The sequence below is a fragment of the Bombus pascuorum genome, chromosome 3, assembly GCF_905332965.1.
Source record: "Bombus pascuorum chromosome 3, iyBomPasc1.1, whole genome shotgun sequence".
Classification (NCBI taxonomy): domain Eukaryota; kingdom Metazoa; phylum Arthropoda; class Insecta; order Hymenoptera; family Apidae; genus Bombus; species Bombus pascuorum.
Window position 1 is genome coordinate 11,647,340 of NC_083490.1, and position 23,381 is coordinate 11,670,720.

Sequence of the window (23,381 nt, forward strand, 5' to 3'; positions counted from 1 at the left end):
ACGTTTTGTGAACATTCCAGCTCATTTTTGCTCGAAGCAGATCTGAAATTGAAGGTTTCGCGCCACCATTTTTAAATCTTCATTTTCAGGTCAGGTTCAACAGGACTGAAAGATTAATTATAGATATCATCATCTAGTCATCGTGAAAGTTCAAAATCTAAAAATCTGATAGAAGTTTCAGAATTAGCCATGACAACTCGAATGCCTATATTCTTTCGTTGAACTAATTAGTCCACTATATGGAGAAATACATCTGATAAAGTCTTGTTTAGATTGGGCAAGTTGCTTGAATTCTAACTTTTAAATGAAGAATTTCCTTTGCTTGTATCACTTTCCTCAAGAACTCGTTAATTGAATGGAAACATTGAATAAGGGCTTATAGCACATGTGGATTGTGTTAGTAGACGTAAATGGCAGATATCTGTTCAAAGGGTGATGTAATGTTTGAAACTTGTGGAACAGTTGAACTTAGAAACAGCTTTCTCCAAAAATGTGTTAAATTTATGAGATAGTTAGGTCGTGATAGATACTGAAAAAAAAGTAGAGTCTAATTAACAGTATATTTATTAACAATACTCTCGGTGTACACTTTACGTAGAGCTCGCGATTGCACTTAGAGGTTCGCGGTTACAAGTTCGACTTCTAGACGATGCGTTACGATAGCGATTCAGCAGAATGTGCGGAGGAAGTTCGGATGATGATTGCTCAAGATGCTCCGAGGAACTCTAGTCAACTATCAACTACCAACTGACTTTCCGTCACGATGATGCTGCGGAGGAAAACTATGATGGGGTGTGTTGTCTAAGGATACGAGATCATCGGATTCGTCGAGGAAAACCTTCGTTAGGAAAGTGAGGGAAATGGACGTTGCTGTTAATTGGTTAATCTCTAGGGTGGTGGTTGAGGAAGGATGCTAACCGCCCTCGAGGGAAAGTTGCTAGCGGGAAGCATCGTACGTGAGAAAAAACAGATTTCCCGTATCTTTCCGTAGTAGGTGATAAATTTAGAGAATGCTAAGACAAAGGCTATTTGTTCGTTTGAAGAACCTTAGCTTGAGAAATCCTAAGATTTATAGCGGGTCCTTAGGCTAGTTAAAAATATGCTATGAAGATGTTTCGATATCTGGCAATCATCTTGTCCGAAGAATAGGGTCTTTGTATAGCAAGTCACGGGACAGAAACCGTTGGAAAGTTTGCTGCCAAGTGCCTCTACATGTACTTTACTCTCTTATTCGAGGTATCCGTTCAATTATTATTGAAATCTTGAAAGCTTCATCCCCATTATGATATACAAAATTGAAAGGCTCAGAAACAAGAATCTGAACATGGTAAAATCAATATTATGAAATCAAATAATGACGATAGTTATGAGTCATCAACAATAATGAAATCAAATAACCCATTTTTCTTAGAAATTCATATAAACAAAATCAGAAATAAAGATACAAAACGATACATTCTATGTTTGTCAGAAGAATATTATTCCTTAGCACGTGTTTCATTTACAAAGATATATGATATAACAAATGTTTTATTTATAGAAGTTCACAATAACAAATGCCTCATTTATTTATTGTATTTTTTATTATAAGAAGAACGTATTTTCCAATAGACTGTTTACTCAGTTGAGGCCCTCAATTACCGGTCCTAACGATCTAAAATTAAGATTTTAATTTCTCAAGAAAGATATGTCCTTCCAAATTTCTACTAGGTACATTTTATTTCTTGTTACTATTCTACAATGTTTTCTGATGACTTATTTAATAGTAAGTAGTATAATTAATATGTAGTTTAGAATTTTTCTGCAAAGTAATCGTAAGCTTAAAATAAAACTATAGTTTGATACCTTTAATAGCTCCGTATCATGTTTAACTAATTTTTTGTCATTTTTAGGATTGACAGATTTCTACGTAACTTGGCCCAATTAACTATTTAACGCTCGATCTGTTCTGTCAGATACTGTACCAGAGTTGCAATACACGTTCATCGAGCAAGCACTGCGGCCAGGTCCTCCAGTGTCCTTGAGATGTTCTGCTACCGGATCTCCTCCACCATCGTTCACTTGGTTGCTGGATGGAGAGCCTCTAAGCGAGATCGCCTCTGGACACAGGTGCGTATCTAGATCTCTCATCGATCAATATTCAGCTTCTTAACCGAGCACAATGCCCGATACAGGTACGCGATAGGACAGTATGTCGATCAGTCCGGAGACGTGATCAGTCATTTGAACATATCGTCGGCTGGTGCTGAAGATGGTGGTCTCTACGCTTGTGTCGCTGCCAATACCTTGGCTACAGTCGAGCACAAAGCTAGACTAAACATTTATGGTAATTCGATTCATCCTTTGACTTGTTACATTGACTAATGCCATGACACGGATAATATTGTTCGAATTTGGTCAAGGAGATTGTATTTGTGATAAGATTTCATCTTTATCGTGGCTTTAGATTTATGATAATTGGAATCATCTTTTGGTTTGTGATATCAAGCGAGAGAGATTGTATCGTTTCAATTCCAAGTATGCAGGTTGCATCTGTAATAAAGTTTAATCTTTAGTCTAACAGATTGGATAAGCAATTTTGCGAATTTGATAGGTAAATTATTAATGAGAGAAGTGTAGTTGTAATTTTGAACTTGGTAATTTACTTGACAAGGGTTACGTCGTCTTTAATACATTGTCTGATCTAACCGAAGCTAATTCGACTTCATTGATTTTTAATTTCACGCTAGAGAAGGCCTGTGATAGAGAAACTGATGGTTTTAAAATAGTGAAATTGGCAAATTAATATAAGAATTTTATTTAACATAGATTAATTTAGAAACGTTGGTTTTGAATAAAAATTCGTAATATTTTAAGAATACAAGAATGTTAATAACATTAATATTAATATTCTTCTCACACGAATATTACTATTTTTAATTTTCTAATTAATTTTTTTATTATAATTCCGTAATTAGTAATACTAATATTCTTAGTATCTTAAAGATATTAAATACATAATAAATAAATATAAAATTAAATAAATAATAAATAAAATTAGTTATTGGCACTGAGAATGCTTAAAAAATTATATGATAATATTAGAACATGACGTTGTAATGAAACATTGGCGGTAAATCTCAAAGAACATTGATCGCTCCTAATTACGTTGGGGGGGTACCTATAATAATTCGACTAGTGGCCAGGTGAAATGTGTTGGAAGCTACTTCACGTCGATTAATAATTTCAGGACCGCCGTACATCCGATCGATAGGACCAGTTCGTGCGATAGCCGGTGTCGATACCACCATAGCTTGTCCTTATTCCGGCTATCCTATCACGTCAGTCGAGTGGTCTCGTGGAGGAGTTGCACTGCCTCTTGACATAAGGCACCGTGTAGACAGCGAGGGCCATCTTACCATCGCCAATGTGGATCCAAACGATGCTGGCATTTATACATGCATGGTTAAAGCAAGATCCGGTGAAACGGCGAGCAGAGACATCCGATTAACAGTCAGTAGTGAGTATTTTGGGAATAAAAATAGAGTAATTCTTTTACGTTAAAATATTTTTTAATTATAGAATATTCATCGAATATTGATTTTTAATTTTTACTTGTTATAGAATGTTCATATTTCTTCAACTATAAAATACTATAGAATATTAATATTAATATTAATTTGTCGGATGGAATATTAAGATATAGAAGATTGAAGTACTCGTGATTACAGGGTTAAATTAATTATTAGTGTATTAAGAAGTTTAAAATGCTTTTCTTAGATTTGATAGTTTATAAGAAATTGAAGTATGAAAGTATAATGAAAAATGGAACACAATATTATACATATTATAAAAGGTAAATATTTACTATAATTATCTATTTTTCCCGGTAAGATCGTATTTCAGTAGAAGCAAAAACCGTAAGTACCACTATGCACATACATACATTCATTTTAACGAGAAACGAGTTTTTGTTTCTGTTTCTTTACGGTCGGGTCGCTTACGTCTACGAAGAAGTCACGAGACTAGGCGAAAGAAGTAAATTGCACGCCGGAAAGAATTCCTCTAGCGTTACTTCTCAACTTTTTCTCATTTATCGTGACGTTTGAGAAAGTAAGCTAAAAAGTATACACGTGGATGGAAACTAATAAGTGTTAACCACAATAATTATTTTTACTTTCTTCTCTTGTATGTCAATTTTTACTCCACAAATGACTGCAAATAACAACATATAAATTATATTAAAAAGGTATAAAATTACTGCAATAATTAGCGTGATTTATGTGTATAGTATATAATATATTTATATATATTTGAAATAATGATTAAATGAATAAAGACAAGGAAATTTAAAGAAATAGTAAGAGCAAAAAATATCACTCGTTTCAGGTCCACCTGTAATGAGTCCTTTCAATTTCCCTTCAAACCTCCAAGAAGGAAGTCGCGCCCAGGTCACCTGCACCGTCACTTCCGGTGATCTTCCAATTTACTTCTCCTGGCTAAAGGATGGTGAACCGTTACCTTCCTCTTTACGTGTACGTCTTTGTCTCTCTAAGAAAACTAATTTATGTGAGCCAACTATTATATCGTATGACAAAAAAATATTTAATTCCACAATTTAAGAACCAATATTAGACTTAACAACAAAATTTCTTTCTATTCCTATTTGCTCAAGTGTAACAATTTACAAATAAATTAAAATTGTATCTTTTGGTAGTCTCAAAGTAATTTGAAAACTGTACTCTATTGTTTGAGAAAGAAATAATTAACAAAATAAAATTCTAGGCTTCTAAAAAGAAATCCCTTACTGTCTTTTATAGTCTCATACTCTGTACAATTATACTGTAACATATAAAGTGTAATAAATGTAAACACCCAATATAACATATCTACCTAATACCATTTATGATTCCATAACAACTTCAAAAAATTAGAAAATAAGCCATTAAATACTATTAAATTGAAAAAAAGCTCCATTCACAAATATTTGCATTTCAGATCGAGGAGAGAGTAGCTGAATTCTTCAGTCTACTCGTCTTTAAGGAACTTTCTTCACGTCACAGTGGCAAATATACCTGCGTAGCGACTAACAGTGCGGCCAAAGTCAACCACACAGCGGAACTTTTGGTAAAAGTACCTCCACAATGGATTTTCGAGCCGCAAGACGTGGCCACCCTCCTGGGAAATCCATTGAACGTCCATTGTGAGGCCAAGGGATTTCCTCCGCCACGTGTCACGTGGTTGCGTGCCAGGGAAAGAACTTCCAACGACTATCAACCTCTTGTTGATGGTTCTGATGGAAGATTAACTATTCTACCGAATGGATCTCTGTGGACAGCATCTGCTGGACCACAGGATGAAGGACATTATCTGTGTCGAGCAAATAATGGCATTGGATCAGGTCTAAGTAAAGTGATCTATGTATCTGTTCATGGTAAGTCAAGTTTAACAAGGTGAATATTTGAATTTTATCTGATGGGGACATTATCTTTATTTAATTCATATTTTGTGTTAAGCAAAATTTGACATTATCTATTCTACATTTATGTCTTGAGTGTTAAAGGACAAAATTTGTATTTAATTTCTATTATATTATTAATTAAGAAAATATATTCTATTTTGTATTATTAAATTTGTGATCCTAATATTCAATCTTGGATCAAAAGAAAATATTAAACATATATCTGTAAATTTACTAAAATATTAGTATTGATAATATGTTTATGAAATATTTGTACAGCATTTCAAATACTATTTTTTATAGACATTTATTACGAGCCCCATTGATCACAAACTTTAGAATAATCGTCACTTATTTATTCTTAGTATCTGGGAAATTTGAAAATAAATTGGCGTCCTTATATAGTCACAGTTATTCCATTCTTTTATTTCCTTTTCTTTTTTTAAGAATACATAAAGGTGAAAATATTTGTAAAATATTACCAAATTTATTAGAATTTCGTTGCAGTAATCTTATAAAGTAATGTCAAACGAGAATACTTTATCGTATTTTTATAGAACCAGCGAGGTTCGAGTTCCAGAGTAAGAACGTGACGATCCGTCGTGGCGAATCCGTGACGCTTGATTGTACTGTCATCGGGGATAATCCCATAGAAGTCCAATGGATGCACAATAGTGACCGTTTAGATACTAACAGTCACCGGTTAAGCATCAGTCAAATAAAAACAGACAACGGCCTCAAGTCACAATTATCTATAGCAAGCAGTGATCGTCAAGATTCTGGAGTTTACAGGTGCACAGCGGACAATGCCTATGGGAGAAGCGAACATCTGATTTATCTTGCTGTTCAAGGTAGTATTTTGATAAGATTTATCTCCCTTTGATTTTTCATTGTTGTACCTTTAGGATCATATTTCAATTTTTTGATATTATTAATTAGGTGATTTCTTTCTTAATTTTGTATTTTATATGAAATATTAAATATAAATATAAATATTGATATTTGAAATGAAATATTCAACTAGAAGAAGTGTGACAAAAAATATTTAAAAATGGAGAGAATATTTTTAATACAATACTATAATAACTCTGGGTATTGGTATTAATCATAGTTTTTAGAATATTAAAATCCTTGATAATACTTTCAGTATTAATACTTCCATGAGATTCTTAAAATCTCGAAATGTTTCATAATACTCAGAATAAAAAATTCTTCAAGTTGAAAGACTCTCTAAATGAAAAGGTTTTAAAGTGCAAATAATTAATAACGATGATATTTGTTAATACGATTAAGATATGTGTATGTTGAATAATTGATAATACAATTGCTATTGACTCATTATATTAATTAAAAAATATTTAATTAATCTCTATAATATATCTCTACACGCTCCTAAAACATCACATTATCATCATGAATAAATTTATTGTTCTATTTTCTGTGTCCAAACGAATTAATTTATTCTGTGATCACGGATGATAATTTAATTATGCTAATTCTATCGCCTGTACAGAGAGACCAGATCCACCAGCCTCGCTAGAAGTCATAGAAATTGGCTCGCGATCGATACGATTATTGTGGAAGAGAGCTTTCGATGGGAACAGCCCGATACGAAATTACGTTATTCAGTATCGATCTCTGAATCACGGTCTAGCTGACGATTGGAATCCCGCAAAAACGCACAACGTCACTTACACCCCTGGAAGTTCCAATAACGGAAATAACATACATCCAACGCAAAATGGTAATTTCATTTTAAATTATGTAAAACTATAGCTGTCGTTATTTTTTGAAAATGTCTTCGTTTTTATTTCTATTCTACTTCTCTTTAATCTTTATAAGCGATAATACTTTCGAGCTTAATTTTGTGATATTTAATGGATGACTATCTATTTGCTATATGTATAAAGTATACCGTTTACAAAAAAATGTAATTTACGAAAGCACTAAATTTTTGTTTAGTTTGATTTCTTTTTACAGTATCGATATCCTTCGCATTCACATAAAGTAAAATTTTTAACTAATCTCTGACTTTAGATAATGTAGCATCTTTGCTTTTATCTAGTATTCATTGTAATTTAATATAATAATTTCAATAGAACGTAATATAATAATTAGATTCAATATAATTCAATATAATAATTGCAGTTTCATTTTTTTTAGGTTTATCTCCTTTCGAGACTACTAGCGACGATCAGGAAGTAGCTTTGGTAGGAGGACTTCATCCAGCAGTGACTTACACGTTTCGTATATTTGCCATAAATTCAATAGATGTGAGTGTGCCTACTGATCCCGTGGTCGCCAAAACTCAAGAAGAAGGTACAGAAATATACCCCTGCCTAATATAATTTTAATAAACTTATAAATATTTTATTCATTGTTATTTCATAGTTTCCATATTTTTTATTTTTAACAGCACCTACTGAACCGCCACAAAATATCAAAGTGCAATCAGCAGGACCTGGAGAACTTATGGTTAGCTGGCAGGTAAATATAATTTATAATATATATAAGTACTCGACTATTACTCAATGCATACTGTTACGCAACCTAATATATCAATTATACATGCTAGATAAATTTGATTGATTTTGTAGGAAGATGTTAATTCAATGTAATTTTAATGAAACGCTGAAAGGTTTATTGCGTTTGCAGCCGCCTCCAAAGGAATCCTGTAACGGAGATCTATTGGGCTACATAGTGACATGGTCGGAGCATTCATCTTCAACATCAGGTGTGAACCAAAGCAAAAGTTTAACCGTGAACGGATGGGCGACTACAAAGGTGCAGCTTACAGGCTTGAGAAAGTTCACCAAGTACGATATATCGATCAGAGCTTTCAATAGTATAGCCAGCGGCCCAGCCAGCATTCCCATTGTTGGAACAACTCAGGAAGGAGGTGCGATATATATAAACTTTTCGCAAGAACATTTCCTTTTTATGAATATTATTGTTTTACCGTTTAATGGAACGATGGTGATCTCTTACTAATTTATTGTATTGTCTTGTAATTATTTTAGTGCCTGAGACTCCGCCAACGCAAGTATCGTGTATTCCTCTGTCTTCCCAAAGTGTAAAAGTTTCTTGGAGCGCACCTCCACCCCATCAACATGGAGGAATCATTCAGGGTTATAAAGTATATTACAGACCAGTACCCACTGACAACAGTAAGTAAAATAATGTGTATTGTATCTTCTTATGAACATTTTTAAACACAATATTTATTATATTCTGTAAGTATTTTCAAGCACATCATAAAGCTGTCTCTTCTTTTCTGATTTTTAACAGTGTATTTAATTGTATATTTTTCTACTTTTCTTCTATAACAAACGAATATCTCAGTCTGTCGCAAAGAAATATTTATGTTTTGTTTAATAGTGATTTGTTTTATAAATTAGATCTATTTTAATAAAAACAAATATTTTTCATGTGTTTGTATAATTTTGATCCAAAAATTGGTACTGTAGCACGGATTAAAGTTATAGTACTTCTCAGATATATGTATGATAGATCTATGATAGAATTTTTAGCATTGCAATCTACTCAAATTAAGTATTTTATATTACAGGTATCTGATTCTCTTTCTCCATTAAAGGCTTGTTCGCATTAAAATTTGTTTCAGTGGACATATCGACAGTGGGTGAAGTAAAGAAGACATCCAGCGTAGAAACTTATCTACACACTCTGTACAAGTATACGAATTACTCTATTCGAGTATTGGCTTATACTGGTGCTGGTGATGGAGTTCTAAGTCCGCCGATTTTTTGTACAACAGAGGAAGATGGTAAGAATCACATTTTTATTATTTTTTTTATTCGCCTAATATAAATTCTTTCACTATTTATGACTTGTAACTTGTTTATTGTTCATTTTAGTACCAGGTCCTCCAGCTGGTATCAAAGCTTTAGCACTAACCGCGGAGAGTATATTAGTTTCGTGGTTACCACCCCTACAACCAAATGGGAACGTTTCCAAGTACACGGTTTACAGCAGGGAGGCAGGGTCTAGTAACCATAACACGCACACCATGCATGAACCACCATCATCACCGACTGACACTCTTACTATGGAACTAAGAGGTTTGGTTGAAAGGTAATAGCCATTTTATAAAATTACTGTAATGAAACTTTAATGCAAATAATGATGTAAAATAAAATCACGTATCAGTAAACTGTACGAGTTCTGGGTGTCAGCAACAACAGGGCTGGGTGAAGGAGAACCGACCACCATAGTAACTCAAACTACAAATACTAGAGGTTTGATTGCTCATAGAATATTCTTTGTAAATTGTTTAATTTATAGATAATTTTAAATATACCTAATAGGGTTTAATAAAATTGCTTCTACAGCTCCAGCTAGAGTGGCGTCTTTTTCACAATTATTAAGAAGAGCGATTAAATCATCAATTACCTTGTCTTGTTTGGTCGTGGGTAATCCTACGCCTCGTCCAATATGGACATATCGAAATAGTCAAGTTTCTACTGGAAGACATTACGAATTAACTGCTGATGGTCATCTCAATATCCGTGGTTAGTTTAACAATATCGGTATAAAAATAGTTAAAATGATCTCTGGTAAAGATATCGATAAGGTAAAATGATTAATTATATATGTATTTAGTCGTGGGTATATTATTTTCAAAATTATAATTTTAGTTATATATAATATACAATACATATAAACCTATGAGTCTTCAGGAAGTTCCTCAATTAATATACCTATATGTACTTTAATCTATTATATGTACTTTGTTCATTCAATCAATAATCTTAAAGAATTGCTGCAACTTTAAAATGTTATGTAAGATTCAGGCAACTTTGAATAAGTTAAAAAATATATAAACGAAGAAATTAAAGAAAGTAAAAATTTTAGGATTAGAACAATCAGTCGCTGGGAATTACACGTGTTCAGCTAGCAATTTATTCGGTGACGATTCCATCACTTACACATTGGTCGTGGTGATGCCTCCCAGAGCACCAATGTTAGAACTACAGTATACAACAACGAATAGCATAAGACTTAGGTGGAATCATCCTAATAATGGTGGTGCTACCATTCAAGGTATATTAGAAATATAGAATATCAAAAATCGTAATAGAACAATCAAACGATAGAATGATATTATTTCTAATATTAATGATAATTAATAAAACTGATATAAAAATATTACTTTTATCAGGCTACGTGTTAAGCTACAAAAGGGACCAGGGTGGTTGGGAAGAAATCGCATTATCACCCGAACAAACTGAGTTCATTTTATCAGGTTTAAAATGCGGTTCTTCCTACTTGGCACATTTAACAGCTCATAATCGTGTGGGCACTGGAGATCCAAGTCCTTTAATTAGTGCCACGACCAAAGGAACTGGTAACTTTTTAATACAAGTTTAACTTCTTATATAATCTCCTATTAAAATACGATGTAACTTTCCCAAATTTTTCTCACAGCTCCTTTATTACCAAAAGAACGAGACATCATCTCTGCCAATGGCACCTCTGTCAAATTAAATCTTATATCTTGGCCAAATGGTGGTTGTCCAATTCAATATTACACCGTAGAGTACCGTAGACGTGTCAGCACTGAACCATGGAATTTAGTGGCAAGTCGTGCTACAGAAGATCTAGTCATAAGAGAGTTAAAGACTGCCTCGTGGTATAGTTTACGTCTGACAGCTCATAATGACGCTGGATCCACGCAAACGCAAATGGAATTCGCGACGACCACTCTCAGTGGCGTTAGTATTGGTCCTCCAAATGACCTGATTATGGAAAACGATGTTAAAAAAGCTATACCTAATCATAAAGTACTTTACGTGGTTGTACCTCTCGTCTGTGCAATCGTGCTAATTATTTCCGCCGCTATTCTGGGATATGTAATGCTGAAACGCAATGGAAGGTATATTACTTTCAAAATTATAATTTTAGTTATATATAAAATTTGAATTATATAAGTTTCAAAAACTACCGTTTATGTACATTATCATTAATATGTATAAATTTTAAAACTTGTCATTTATTTAATAAATATTCTTATGATTAAGAATGATATTATTTGTGCTTTTTAGGGCTAATTACTTAGGAGAAATTCTTCCTGGACAACAACAGAATCAACAGTCAGGATTGGGTTTGGTTCAGCAACAGCAGCAGCATCAGCAACATCATCACCTTTCAAGCTGTATGTCGACCATGCAATTGAAGTCCACTGCTGAACGTGATAATAGAAGAAATCATCAGGTTTACACCAGTTCGCCAGTGAAGCAAGAGAATCATAAGTCTAACGACCATGGATCAGGTTTGTTTTTATCACTTGTCAAATTGGAGAATTAGATTCAATAGAAAGAAGTTAGAAACTTATATTAAAAATATAATTTTCTAAAGGAATCTTTAGATAATATTCTTGCATTCTTATTACACATATTAACTAACAATCATTTTCTCTCTTGTAGAAATGTATGAAATAAGTCCGTACGCCACGTTCAGCGTACCAGGAAGAGAAAATCGTTCAGTAACAACAGCCACGCTCGATTATACAATGCAATTCAAAACGTTTGGACATTTGGAGAACGAAGACATCAACACGATCGATTACGAGAGGTCCAGCGTGGACTTCGAGAGGTAACTGTTTTCTTTCAACCCTTTTTTATTATTTAAAACGCATGCTAGACAGAGTAAACGTTCCTTGCTCGACTTCCTTGCTAAAGAAAGCTTGATATCCTGCTCCCAAACCCTTTTCTCTTCCTCTTTCTGGTGTTCTTTCACGTTCAGGTCTAAAACTCCAAGGTGGCACAAGCAACGATACTTCCCAAGCATCGCAGAAGCGGAAAGCAAACTGCGCTCGAGTCGTCAAGGTTCCGGAAGCGACACGTCCGGAAGCCCTTGCGGAGAGTGCGCTGGACCTAGTTACAGGGTGCCAGTGAAGCCTTGCAGAGGTAAATTTTGTAATATTATTTCTAGTTCCTGTTGGAAATTCATTGTTTTTCTTTGATTTATTAATAAATAGCCCCGCTGTTTCATTCAAATTTGTATATTTTTACTTTGCCCCATGAATGATGCAAATTTTCTACAAAATTTTATTTTCTAAATTTTTAGAAAGATTCGCAATTAAGGTAGTAATTTTGTAAAAACAGTTTTTGATTTAATTTATTGCTTTTTTTATAGAATAAGTCTATAGTTTGATAAATTTCCAATTACATACTTAATTGCATAAAATCATTCTGTAGATGTATTTTCACGAGGGGTGGAATCGAGTACAGAATCCAATAACGAAGGCTCACCTTCACTTGCGAGACGACGAAGCCGACAGCCGAGCCGGTCTACTCGCAGGTAGCCAAGGTTTGTTTGTTTCCACATAGCACTCAGTCCTGATTATGTTCAATATTCGTATCACGATTTTATCAATCTCATGTCTGATAAATAATAGAAAAATGTAAAGTCTAGAAGAACAATCACGATGATAATAAAAGAATTAAAATCTTTCATATGCAATACATTTCATAAAAATTCATTCTTACTACTACATTGATTACATTTTTCTATTACTTGAAGATATCGTATCATATATCTTCATAAATTTCATCAAATTCCTTGACGATTAAATTCATATATATCATCATAATCTCTCATCATCATCATGAAGTAATTATATCCATATAAAATATTGAATAACAACATTTTTTCAAACTTCTCTAAATTAATCTGGATCTACTGAAATTATACAAATATTTAATTTAAACGTTATTTAACCATTAAATACCAGATCCAGAATAATTAGTCAAACTCGAATCAAAGATCAATTTCTTAATGAATGGCGATAAGAATATTTTTCAATATAATATTATGAATAATTTCTTATTTTCCTAAGAGTTGTGTTTTTGATACATTGTGCAGTTCGGTGGAGGACATGACGTTATTGCCGCCAAGCGGGTTTAGCGACAGTCGCGAATTGAGCGACGTAGAGTGCGACCGTGATCGTGATCGTGATCGTGAACGGGACTGGCAAGATCTGTCGACCGGGACCCGCCACGGCGGCAGTTTGGGTAGACTGCCGATCGAGGCCGTCGAATCTATGCTCGCTAGGTATCGACACGAACCTCCGTAGACCGTAGTAAGCTGACACGTTGAGATTCCCTTCTCTACTCATGTTAATCCTGGGAAGGCCTCTGAAATTTTGGTTGACTATATCCTGTTCAATGAATTTCATCAGGAGATATACGATAGTTACCAAAAGTATTTATACACCACTATATTTATTAATGATGAGATTAAGTTCAATATGTACTTATAAATGCAAACTAAATTTAATATCGAAGGTTTGCTTCATGGACTTCGAATATTGCTTATTATGGTCAATAGATGTTATAGTTAATTCAATGTATTTTATAAGTATCCTGATCGAATCCTCTGCAAGTAAAGATTGAATCATGATATTCAGACCAAAATTACCATTTCACTGAATTCTCAGAATAAATATAGTAAAATTTTATTGAATTATAAATAAACAGGATTCCTATCAATTTTATTTTATTCTAAGACTCTCAAACTAGATCTAAAGATTCCAATTGAACAGATGTCTTCTAAGGATTAAAGAAGCTACACCAAAAAGCATCATCAGTCGTACTCAAATAAAAATTCACGCCACATATTAATCTAGCAAAAGCTTCAATGACACAAAGCTTGTTTAGCGTTAAAAGATAGATTAGTATTTAAAGAAAAATAGCATACCTCCTGCAACTTGAAGTACGACTAAAAACGTCATTACACAATTTCGTTTCAGGTATCAACAAAGAAAGGAACAAGAAAGGCAAGAATTCACTATACATGTATGATCAAGATTTAGCAATTCTAGCGGAACTCTTCATGAAAAGGTATAAACAGAGGTTTAAAGAATCCTCTGACTATCTAAGGATCTTACAGAAACGTCAACGTACAGTGAAAAATTGTAATTTTCGACAACTGACAGAGTCTGGTTATAACTCTTGTCAAAATCGGAATTAACTAGGGATTTTCGTCGTAAAAATAAAAATCTTTGCTCACGTTGGAACACTGAGAAGAGCGTTTAACATTTCGAAGATAATGTCCATTTTACTTAAGAGAAATTAATGTTAGCATAACATCTAATATAATATGTATATGTATATGTATATATACAATACATATATACAATACATATACAACATTTTGTATATATACGCACAATATTGTATATGTATATATACAAAATGTTCCTATAGGTTATAACGATAGTTTCTCTATATTTAAACATTTTTCTCAGTGCATTCTCCTGTTAAAAGTTATCGACAAATCGTCTGAACGATCGCTTCATCGTTGCATCGAATACTGCCGTTACATTATTCGCAGTTCTTTCCGATCGACCAATCGCGAAACGACAGGAACCAGTTACATGTGAAAGTATCGACAAAAGTCCTTAGCCCTATATAAGAATTTCATCTTCTAAAACCCAACCACATACATTACGTGAGAGCAAGAAACGCAATCATTCCTAGAAAGATTCTGCAACAGCGATTAACAAGAAGAAACAAGAACATCAACAGAGAGTTACAAGTCAATTTAAAGATGGAATGATGGATTACACACGTGTATAATCGTCTTACTGTATAGTATAGATTGTACGTATCATTAGTCACACTGTTACCATGGATTGTATAGTTGAAGAGGCATGATGAGAGTGAGGTAACGAGAATCGTTTGCTGCTATCCTCGAGAAACATCGTTTAAATATCTATTGTATAGTCGCTTCTATTATACTTGAACAGCACACGAAAAGAACGTGACAAGTCCATCTTTGTTAATTTCTTGATTTTGAACAACTTATTAGGTGCACAGGTATGTCTAAAAAAAAACGGGCAATATATCTTTAAAATTATATAAAGAAGCAACTGATGAATTGTTTTTGGAACGTCCAGTAGGATTCAAGAAATATGTGATTCCACAAGTACTTAAAAGAATAGTTTTAGTAACATGGAATTGATTATTGAATTTTAAAATTGCTTATCGTGTCTTTTACCTGTGGTCTTCGCTTTATATCATAAAACAAAAATGCTGACATGAAGCGTTCATTGAAAATCTAATGATATGATAACTAAGTACAATTGTAATTCTATTATACTGACAAAGAATTAAGAAGAATGAATACAACTTTATTTCAGTGTATTCAGGGCAACTATATTAAATCGACGCTGTTTACATTTTAGCGTAAAAAAATCTATATATTCTCTTCTTTTCATACAAATATCATTTGTAAAATTATCGCTACATAAATTAATAAGAATAAGAAAGTATAATATAACGATGTTTCAAGAAAGAAACGAATCTCCAAATACATCATGGCAACTTCCGCTTTACGCAGAGTGCTAATTGCAACAACATTCCTAAATATCGGCATTAAGAAAGCACGACTGTGTGTTTCAACATTTCGTTTTGATTAATTATGTTGATAAAATAATTCGAGGATTATATTTGCGTCAAAACGCGCATTTTCGATCAAAGATCGAGAAGTGTGAGTGAGAAAGAGTATTTAACGGTATGTTTTAAAAATGTACATACATGTATGCATCATATTTAGAGGGTGAACAATTTATCGACATACAATGAGCTCGATTATTAATTAACGACAAAAGATAGCTTTAAGTATTACGTTGTTTTAATTCGCGAAATATTCTATATAGATATTTTAATGTTTAACCTTTCGTGACCATGCGTTTCGAAACGAAGAAAAGGAAACGAAGGAAGAGCAACAAACAGGAAATTTTTTTATCGACAGTTGATTTCTGAGAATAAAGGTTAGCTTCCATGAAAGCTAATACAAATTTTATTAAAGAGCGAGTAAAAACTTCTAAATTACTTGTTCTTGAAATGCATAGTGAAACAAAAGGTGAAACATTTTGTTCGAAGCAAAACTTATCGAATCGGACGACTTTCACGATGATCGATAAGTTACCCATTACGCGGACTGATAAGGCATTTTCAAATGTCAATAAGCAATTGAAGTCTCACGCATCGTATTCTCAAAATGATGCGAGTGAGGCTAATTAACTACGCTTAAGTTGATTTCTGCCAAACAGAGTTTACGGTTCCCAAAGACTATTAATTTATAAGGCTATTGCCTTAATCGTAATAATTAAACGAGATATCGTTATCATGGCGTCTAAGACCGTACGTTTTTCGACTGCTGATAATTTCAGAACTTTCACAAATGAGGGCATACTCCGTGCATTTTATCCAAAAGGAAAGAGAGGGAAAGACGTTCATTTTCTATATGAATAATATATTTCTACGAAAACTTTTAACAGACTAGGTTGTTCGTAATAATGTTAATACACAAACGTTTTTAATAAGTAACAGTATAAAAGTACTATTGAAACTATCGAATTCGATAGTACTAATATATTTATATCTATACTTTAGTTGAAAATTAATCAATAAACTGCCATATCAACTTTTGAATGTAACAATTTCCCATTTCAAATTTTTTACAGGGATTTACTAGAGTACAGCTTCAACTTCCGAAGTTCCTCTTTCACTAACGACACGCTCAATAATACGTCGCATTTTTATCGTGTACAGTAGCTCAGAAAAGTGAACAACAATTCGAACATTTGTAGAAATCTTTTATAAACTTTTTTGTTCTACGAAACATCTTGAAATTTCATTAGCATCTCTAATGAGACTCGACTATCATGATTATATTGGTAAAATTTGACATAAATAAAATATACAATATATACATAAAAGTTTTCTATGATAAGTGTTCAAATACTTTTGTGAGTTACTGTGTGTATTTATTAAGGGCTATCCCAATGTTTTCTAAATTTTTTACATTTTTTAATGACGCGCCTTACTATTGATGTGCAACATATACTTAACTAATTAAATTATAAAACCCCTAGAAAAAAATTCATAATTTAGACATCAAATATGCAGAGTATGCCCTCTTACGAGATAACGACGTAATTTATTATACGTGCATAAATACATATTTCGTCTGTACAAACGTAGCGGACATGGCGAATTTTATGAAAATCAAATCGTGCGCAAAACGTACGATAGCAGCGACCGTATGGTTTCTAATAAATTTTTTTCAAAGTCAAAAAAAAAAAAAATGCGTGATCGTAGTTAGAAAGAATTTTGGGCGAAAACAAAAAATAGCACAATTGGTTTTTCGAGTGTGCGTCCGATGAACGCGTGCATAGGTGAGATGCGTGTGATATAGAAACTCGTCGCAGCTACTGCGAACCAGCGAATTATTTGTATAATACATGAGATCCGTGAACCTTAGAACTTATGTATCATATCCTCGTATAACTATCCGTGGACGAATTCGATAAAATTAATCGTCGTCCGTTATGGTTAACGCGAAAATAAAATAAAGAATATAAAAAAAAAGAATAAAACAATCGAATGTCTTATCGAAGTGTCAAACTTTCACAAGGTATGCTAACTCAGCTTGTTAATAAAGAGGAACAGACATTTATCGCGTCAAGTTTCACTGTCATTTCGTATTCCTTATTTCACTTCCCAATTTTAAGTCTTCTCTACCTCATATCTAATATATACAATCCAATACTAACAACCTACATTCAGTATTTCCTACTCCATATCACTACTTTTTTTGCATTCGATAACCTTTATTCTGTATCCCATGCCTTGTTTACCACATCCGAGAAAATTAAGAAAATACCCACAGAAATAATTAAATACATATTTGCAAAAGTGTAGAATTCTAAATCGTAAAAATTCTTCATAGGCAAACTATCTTATTCTATACGTTATTTGTAATTTCATAGGAAAATTTTGTTTCAATTCAAACCTCTACTATGCTGAATTGATAACATTGCATGCGATATGAAAATGGCATGAGGTGTCGATAACCCCCAAAACTTGGGGCACGAAAAAGCATTGAATGTCACATCTATTCTGTACCTCGTCGGTGGTGGGATACATGATATATCGATAATATCGCATGTGACACATAAATGATAAGCGAGTCAGGTAACTCTTAAAACATGGAACACGAAAAAGCATTGAATGTCAAGTCTATCCTATACTTAGTCAATGATATTTTCTACGATACACTCTATTGGAACGATATTTTCCTATCTATATTGAACAGTACGCATGGCTGTCAACGTGAGAACGAAATTGTCTTAACTTAATTGATCTTAACAACGCTGAAGTGTACCAAGCTTATTGACATTGTCCGATTAATTTCACGTTCAGAGTGAACCAAAATTTGTCTGCTACTAAATAACACGTTTTTCTAAATACATTTTCATACACTCATCTTTGAATAGTTGTGTGATCGGTACATTGGTGTGTATAGTGCGTGAGCAATTGGTGGTAACGTTGAATCATCAGAAGCAATTGTCAATCTGATCTCATCAGACACAAGATTTATCATTATGTGCGCGAAAATGGCTTTTCAGCATCAAGCTGGCACTGCTATGGAATGTTTAAGCGTAAGTATACAAGTGATACTCGTTCGATTATTGTCAAGTATTTTTTAGGCATTGAACTTCATGATTAATTGTTTTTTATTTTTGACAATATATAATTTTATTTTTAAATTCTTTCTGATCTTTTTCGTTTTCATACAATATAAATTGATACGATGCAATAATAATAATAAAAGATATTAATGCAGTAATATTAAACAAAATATTCTATTATGAACAAATTTTACTATGTACTTTATTTTATTTTTAGATACCAATTATATTGGTAAAAGAAACGGATGTTAATGAAAATGGGGAAGAAGTAATGAAGTGTGGCTTTAAAATTGGAGGTGGAATTGATCAAGATTTCAGAAAAAGTCCTCAGGGTTATACAGATAATGTAATGGAGATTAATATGATATAGGATATTGTAAATGCATCCCATATTATCAGATGTTATTAACTGATATTTTACAATATTTTAGGGTATATATGTAACTGAAGTACACGAAGGATCACCAGCAGCAAAGAGCGGTCTTCGTATGCATGATAAAATTTTACAGTGCAATGGGTACGATTTTACAATGGTAACTCATAAAAAAGCGGTATCATATATCAGAAAGCATCCAGTATTAAATCTATTAGTAGCCCGCAAGGGAGTGACAAGTACTTAAATACCAAATAAGAGATCTATTTGGTCTAAGAAGAATATTTATTTCGCTCTATACAATAACAAAGTCAATTTATTGGAGCTATATGTCTGCCAAATATTGTATTAGATTATGACCAGTAGTAAGATATCTTTGAGTTAGTTTTCACAAAATGATTAAATACTTTGTGTTTTAATTTCTATTTTTAAAACATATTTGTAACAATTATTTACGATTCCAATTATAATAGGGGCATAATGTTAATTGATGCACACTCACTGATTGTTATGGTTACATTGCAGGCATAATATCCGTTTCTAATTGCAATAGAAATAGAGCATTAGAACAATAGATATATATGTATAAAGGTCCTGTTATGGTTTGTTATTGTTGTTGAAAAAAATGTGATTGTATGGGAATGTTTTTCTGATAATGGCTAATGATGCTATCATTCATGTAAAATTATGCTTAAAAAACGTGATTTAGATGCGCCTGCGTAAAAATCGCACTATATAATGTTTATTGTATATCAAAATTTGCAACAATATTCCTTGTGCCAAACAGTAACTACTGCGCTGGGTCCATATGAATATTTCTTAACACTATGTATATATTTACATACAAAAAAGAAGTTTTATTTGAATGACAAGAAAGTGAAGCGTATTTCCTGATTGGTTTTTTAACAAAAGAAATAATTATATGGATGAGAAAGTCATTTTAATTTTTTAAGTATTTCTATATTGTAAAATATATAACAGAATGCCAAAGCATAATGAAGTTACAGTAGCTTAGATATGCAACATACCTTTACAAAATTTTGTATTGCTAGTATATCAATATATTACTGTAAGATTCGTATGAAATATTTCGAATTTATGCATTTAAAATACTCTACAGTGACTGAACAATCATACAATAATCATTGTTTTGATACCGTTGAAAAGGTATATCTAATTTACACAGATAAGTACTGTATAATACATGCAACTACTGCATTTATAAGCATTTACAGAATATTTTCTGTTATTGGCGCAAAGAGAAGAATTATTGAGACTGTACACCTTGAGACCAATAGAAGTATTAAACTTTGTATTTTATAAACTTTTTACTTTAATCAATAATGAAAGCATTTGTGTAAAGATTTACATGTAAAGATTTACAATGGCAACACAGTTTCGTATTTTTTACCTTACATTGGCTAAAAATGTACAACAAGTGAAACAAAAAGGGAAAGTTCCTGTAACGATATGTACGATTTTCTTTTATATCCCAAGATTCTATCGCACAATTATGGTGTGAACAATTTTGTAAGAGATAGTGTAATATGTTGTCATAATTTTATAACTAGTCTGCTAAAACACGGGAAAGATTAAAGAATAAAATTGTAGAACATAAATTATTATGCGTGCGACCATTATGCATGCACGTAATACTTAAGATCTTTTGTATAGAATCACAGTATGACAAATTACATGCATTAGTTCGTGCGATCTATACTTATATAAAAGTTATATGTTATTTATTACCAAAAATATAATTAATATAGAAAACTGTGAAACACAAACTAATGAACGTATATTCTGTAAATAACAAATAAATGCCCTATGCTATCATAAGTATGTAACATTATAGTTTCTTTTTATTTAACAAAATCGATGAAATTTGAAATTTTATAAAATTACAAATACTTAAATCATTAGCGCTTCGTGATATTTCAAAACTTTTTACTTTTATTATATTATATATCAAAATACGTTATTTATATCTTTGTTTCGTTTTAATCTTGTTTTAAATTTGATAAAGCAGATAATTTTTAATATCAAGCTATATTTTACAATTAAATTTGCCGTACTGTGTTCTATTTATTTTATGCTGTAATAAGTTCTACAAAACTTGCTAATTTAATTTGAAAATAATTATTTATGCAACTGCTCATTTTTTTAAAGATAATTGGATATTATTAACAGACTGTAATTATATATAATTTGATAAAATGTTTGATCACAATTCTTCACATGAAAACGCGGCATAAAGATCAACGTTCACGTATCACTATGAATTTAACGGCATATGATGACGTGTCTGAAGCTCACTACGTGGATGGTATGCATGCGACACGTCGTTTTATACTGTGCTTTATGTTAGCAGTAAACGTTTAAAACTAATTGGTTGAAGGTAGGCTTTGCACGATACAATATTACCAAGTGACTTTATTCCAATATTCTCTTAATGTTGTTCGCAATAAGATAACGAAACGTATCTTAAAAAAAGTAAAGCGAATCCACATATTAATTCATTGTGAGTTTAAACAAAATTTTAAATTATAAAACAAACTTTTCCTGATTTGGTACTCACTGACGAACAAGCGTCAAGAAAACATAACAAACAATGGTAAGTATTTTCGTAAAAATTTTAAATAGGAAATGAAGACAGTTTTTTGTGTAGATATTTATGGTTATATTTTGTTCATCTTTTTAAGCCTGCTGCAGCTAGTGCTACTTCAGTTGGAGCCGCGGGCCGATCGCCAAGCAAAGCTATAGTACCTAGAACAGGTGGTGGTACAGTTAGACAAAGGAAAACTGCGACAACTACTTCAACCAGGAATAGAAACACAGGAGCTGGTTCTGATGGCATGTGGAGGTTTTATACCGATGACTCTCCTGGCATCAAAGTGTAAGTAAACGTAAAGTCTTGAGAAAAAATATAGGGATATAGAATTCAAATATGTATAGTTGCCCATGAAAATATTTGGATACTAACTGCAAAGTTTTTTTATAAATATATTCAAGACATTTATTATAATATATATAATATACAAGACATTTATTGCAAACATATGGTTAATGAAAAATTAATATAAAACATGAATAGTAGCCTTAAACACACAATTAGTATTAGAAATGGTCTTGCTAAATATTCTAATTTATTAATATATGAAATTATTGACTGTTGAAATACCGTAATAATCTTTGCAAAGTATATGTTTCTAAGAAATATCTTGTAAGTACTGATCTTCCAGATCCATTTCAAATTTTATCAATATAATCACAATAGTCGTGTTTTGCTCTAGTGCTAATGAAATTTCAAAATATTGTTTATAATATATATATAAAAAGTTTCTAAAGGTGTTCAAATAGTTTCATGAGCTAATATATTTGAGTCAAATGCTAATAATCTAAATATCTATTTACAGAGGACCAGTGCCTGTGCTTGTTATGTCTCTTCTCTTCATTGCATCTGTCTTCATGCTTCACATCTGGGGCAAATATACCAGATCTTAAGATCTAAAATAGGTATTAGCTTAAGAAGAAAATGAAGCAATTGGAACGAGTTGTGCAGTGCAGCTGTTGAAGTGAATTAAAAAGAAGTTGAGGATATTGTAAAAACGGAAGATCAATATGATTCAAGAAAACATGCTACATTTTTAATATTATTTTCCAATTCATTTAAGAGAACCAGAGCACTGCAAGTTATAAATTATTACATTTCCATACACAATGGATCTCTATACTTTTTTATTGCGAAGGAAGACCAAAATTTAACGCGCGATCATGAAACACTTATTATAATCATTTATCTTCATCAAACTGGATTTTATAACATTTATAAGAAGATACGCATTGAGAAGCGTCATCTTATCTAAGACATAGTTATTGTTTGTAAAGTTACTATTATAATAATATAATGTACAATACTAAAATAAATTATTATTAATTCGATTTGAAAAAGCAATCTACTAATTCTTTTTATTTTCATCCATCTTTGTATAATTACAAAAAAAATTCCCAAGTTCAATACCAAACTCGAGCATTTTAAAAGATGCTCTTAAAGGATGCCCATTGTT

At 32.2% G+C, this 23,381-nt stretch overlaps 3 protein-coding genes across 7 annotated transcripts in view; all 3 read left to right on the forward strand.

Annotated features, from left to right (window-relative positions):
- The window catches only part of LOC132904862 (cell adhesion molecule Dscam2), a 304,829-nt gene extending 286,903 nt beyond the window's left edge, over positions 1 to 17,926 (forward strand). The window contains exons 11-34 of one of the 5 annotated variants that reach the window (XM_060955649.1): positions 1,956 to 2,109; positions 2,175 to 2,326; positions 3,230 to 3,499; positions 4,369 to 4,514; positions 4,978 to 5,413; positions 5,998 to 6,291; positions 6,954 to 7,184; positions 7,604 to 7,759; positions 7,857 to 7,927; positions 8,096 to 8,339; positions 8,461 to 8,607; positions 9,063 to 9,224; positions 9,316 to 9,532; positions 9,608 to 9,696; positions 9,766 to 9,969; positions 10,313 to 10,501; positions 10,620 to 10,805; positions 10,886 to 11,333; positions 11,503 to 11,729; positions 11,884 to 12,052; positions 12,203 to 12,366; positions 12,658 to 12,760; positions 13,325 to 13,541; positions 14,211 to 17,926. In XM_060955649.1, the coding sequence (XP_060811632.1) occupies positions 1,956 to 2,109; positions 2,175 to 2,326; positions 3,230 to 3,499; positions 4,369 to 4,514; positions 4,978 to 5,413; positions 5,998 to 6,291; positions 6,954 to 7,184; positions 7,604 to 7,759; positions 7,857 to 7,927; positions 8,096 to 8,339; positions 8,461 to 8,607; positions 9,063 to 9,224; positions 9,316 to 9,532; positions 9,608 to 9,696; positions 9,766 to 9,969; positions 10,313 to 10,501; positions 10,620 to 10,805; positions 10,886 to 11,333; positions 11,503 to 11,729; positions 11,884 to 12,052; positions 12,203 to 12,366; positions 12,658 to 12,760; positions 13,325 to 13,535 (4,670 nt within the window). In that variant the 3' untranslated portion in view covers positions 13,536 to 13,541; positions 14,211 to 17,926. Of the gene's footprint in view, positions 1 to 1,955; positions 2,110 to 2,174; positions 2,327 to 3,229; positions 3,500 to 4,368; positions 4,515 to 4,977; positions 5,414 to 5,997; positions 6,292 to 6,953; positions 7,185 to 7,603; positions 7,760 to 7,856; positions 7,928 to 8,095; positions 8,340 to 8,460; positions 8,608 to 9,062; positions 9,225 to 9,315; positions 9,533 to 9,607; positions 9,697 to 9,765; positions 9,970 to 10,312; positions 10,502 to 10,619; positions 10,806 to 10,885; positions 11,334 to 11,502; positions 11,730 to 11,883; positions 12,053 to 12,202; positions 12,367 to 12,657; positions 12,770 to 13,324; positions 13,542 to 14,210 lie in introns of those variants that run through there. The other 4 variants (XM_060955646.1, XM_060955647.1, XM_060955648.1 and 1 more) reach the window with 4 other exon arrangements.
- Positions 17,927 to 18,527: 601 nt separating this feature from the next.
- LOC132904889 (tax1-binding protein 3 homolog) lies at positions 18,528 to 21,161 on the forward strand. The gene is made up of 3 exons (XM_060955719.1): positions 18,528 to 18,911; positions 19,159 to 19,287; positions 19,373 to 21,161. The coding sequence occupies exons 1-3, from the start codon at positions 18,855 to 18,857 to the stop codon at positions 19,559 to 19,561; spliced, it is 375 nt and encodes a 124-aa protein (XP_060811702.1). The 5' UTR covers positions 18,528 to 18,854; the 3' UTR covers positions 19,562 to 21,161.
- Positions 21,162 to 21,600: 439 nt separating this feature from the next.
- LOC132904890 (protein transport protein Sec61 subunit beta) lies at positions 21,601 to 23,269 on the forward strand. Its single transcript, XM_060955720.1, has 3 exons — positions 21,601 to 21,928; positions 22,017 to 22,210; positions 22,731 to 23,269. Exons 1-3 carry the CDS (start codon positions 21,926 to 21,928, stop codon positions 22,816 to 22,818), a joined length of 285 nt encoding a protein of 94 aa, XP_060811703.1. The 5' UTR covers positions 21,601 to 21,925; the 3' UTR covers positions 22,819 to 23,269.
- The last annotated feature ends 112 nt before the right edge of the window (positions 23,270 to 23,381 follow it).

Coding starts and splice junctions, on each gene's coding strand:
- LOC132904889 (XM_060955719.1), top strand. CDS start 18,855: ATGTGCGCGAAAATGGCTTTTCAGCATCAAGCTGGCACTGCTATGGAA. Junction 18,912..19,158: donor CTGCTATGGAATGTTTAAGC/GTAAGTATACAA, acceptor TTTTATTTTTAG/ATACCAATTATATTGGTAAA. Junction 19,288..19,372: donor CTCAGGGTTATACAGATAAT/GTAATGGAGATT, acceptor ACAATATTTTAG/GGTATATATGTAACTGAAGT.
- LOC132904890 (XM_060955720.1), top strand. Junction 22,211..22,730: donor GACTCTCCTGGCATCAAAGT/GTAAGTAAACGT, acceptor ATCTATTTACAG/AGGACCAGTGCCTGTGCTTG.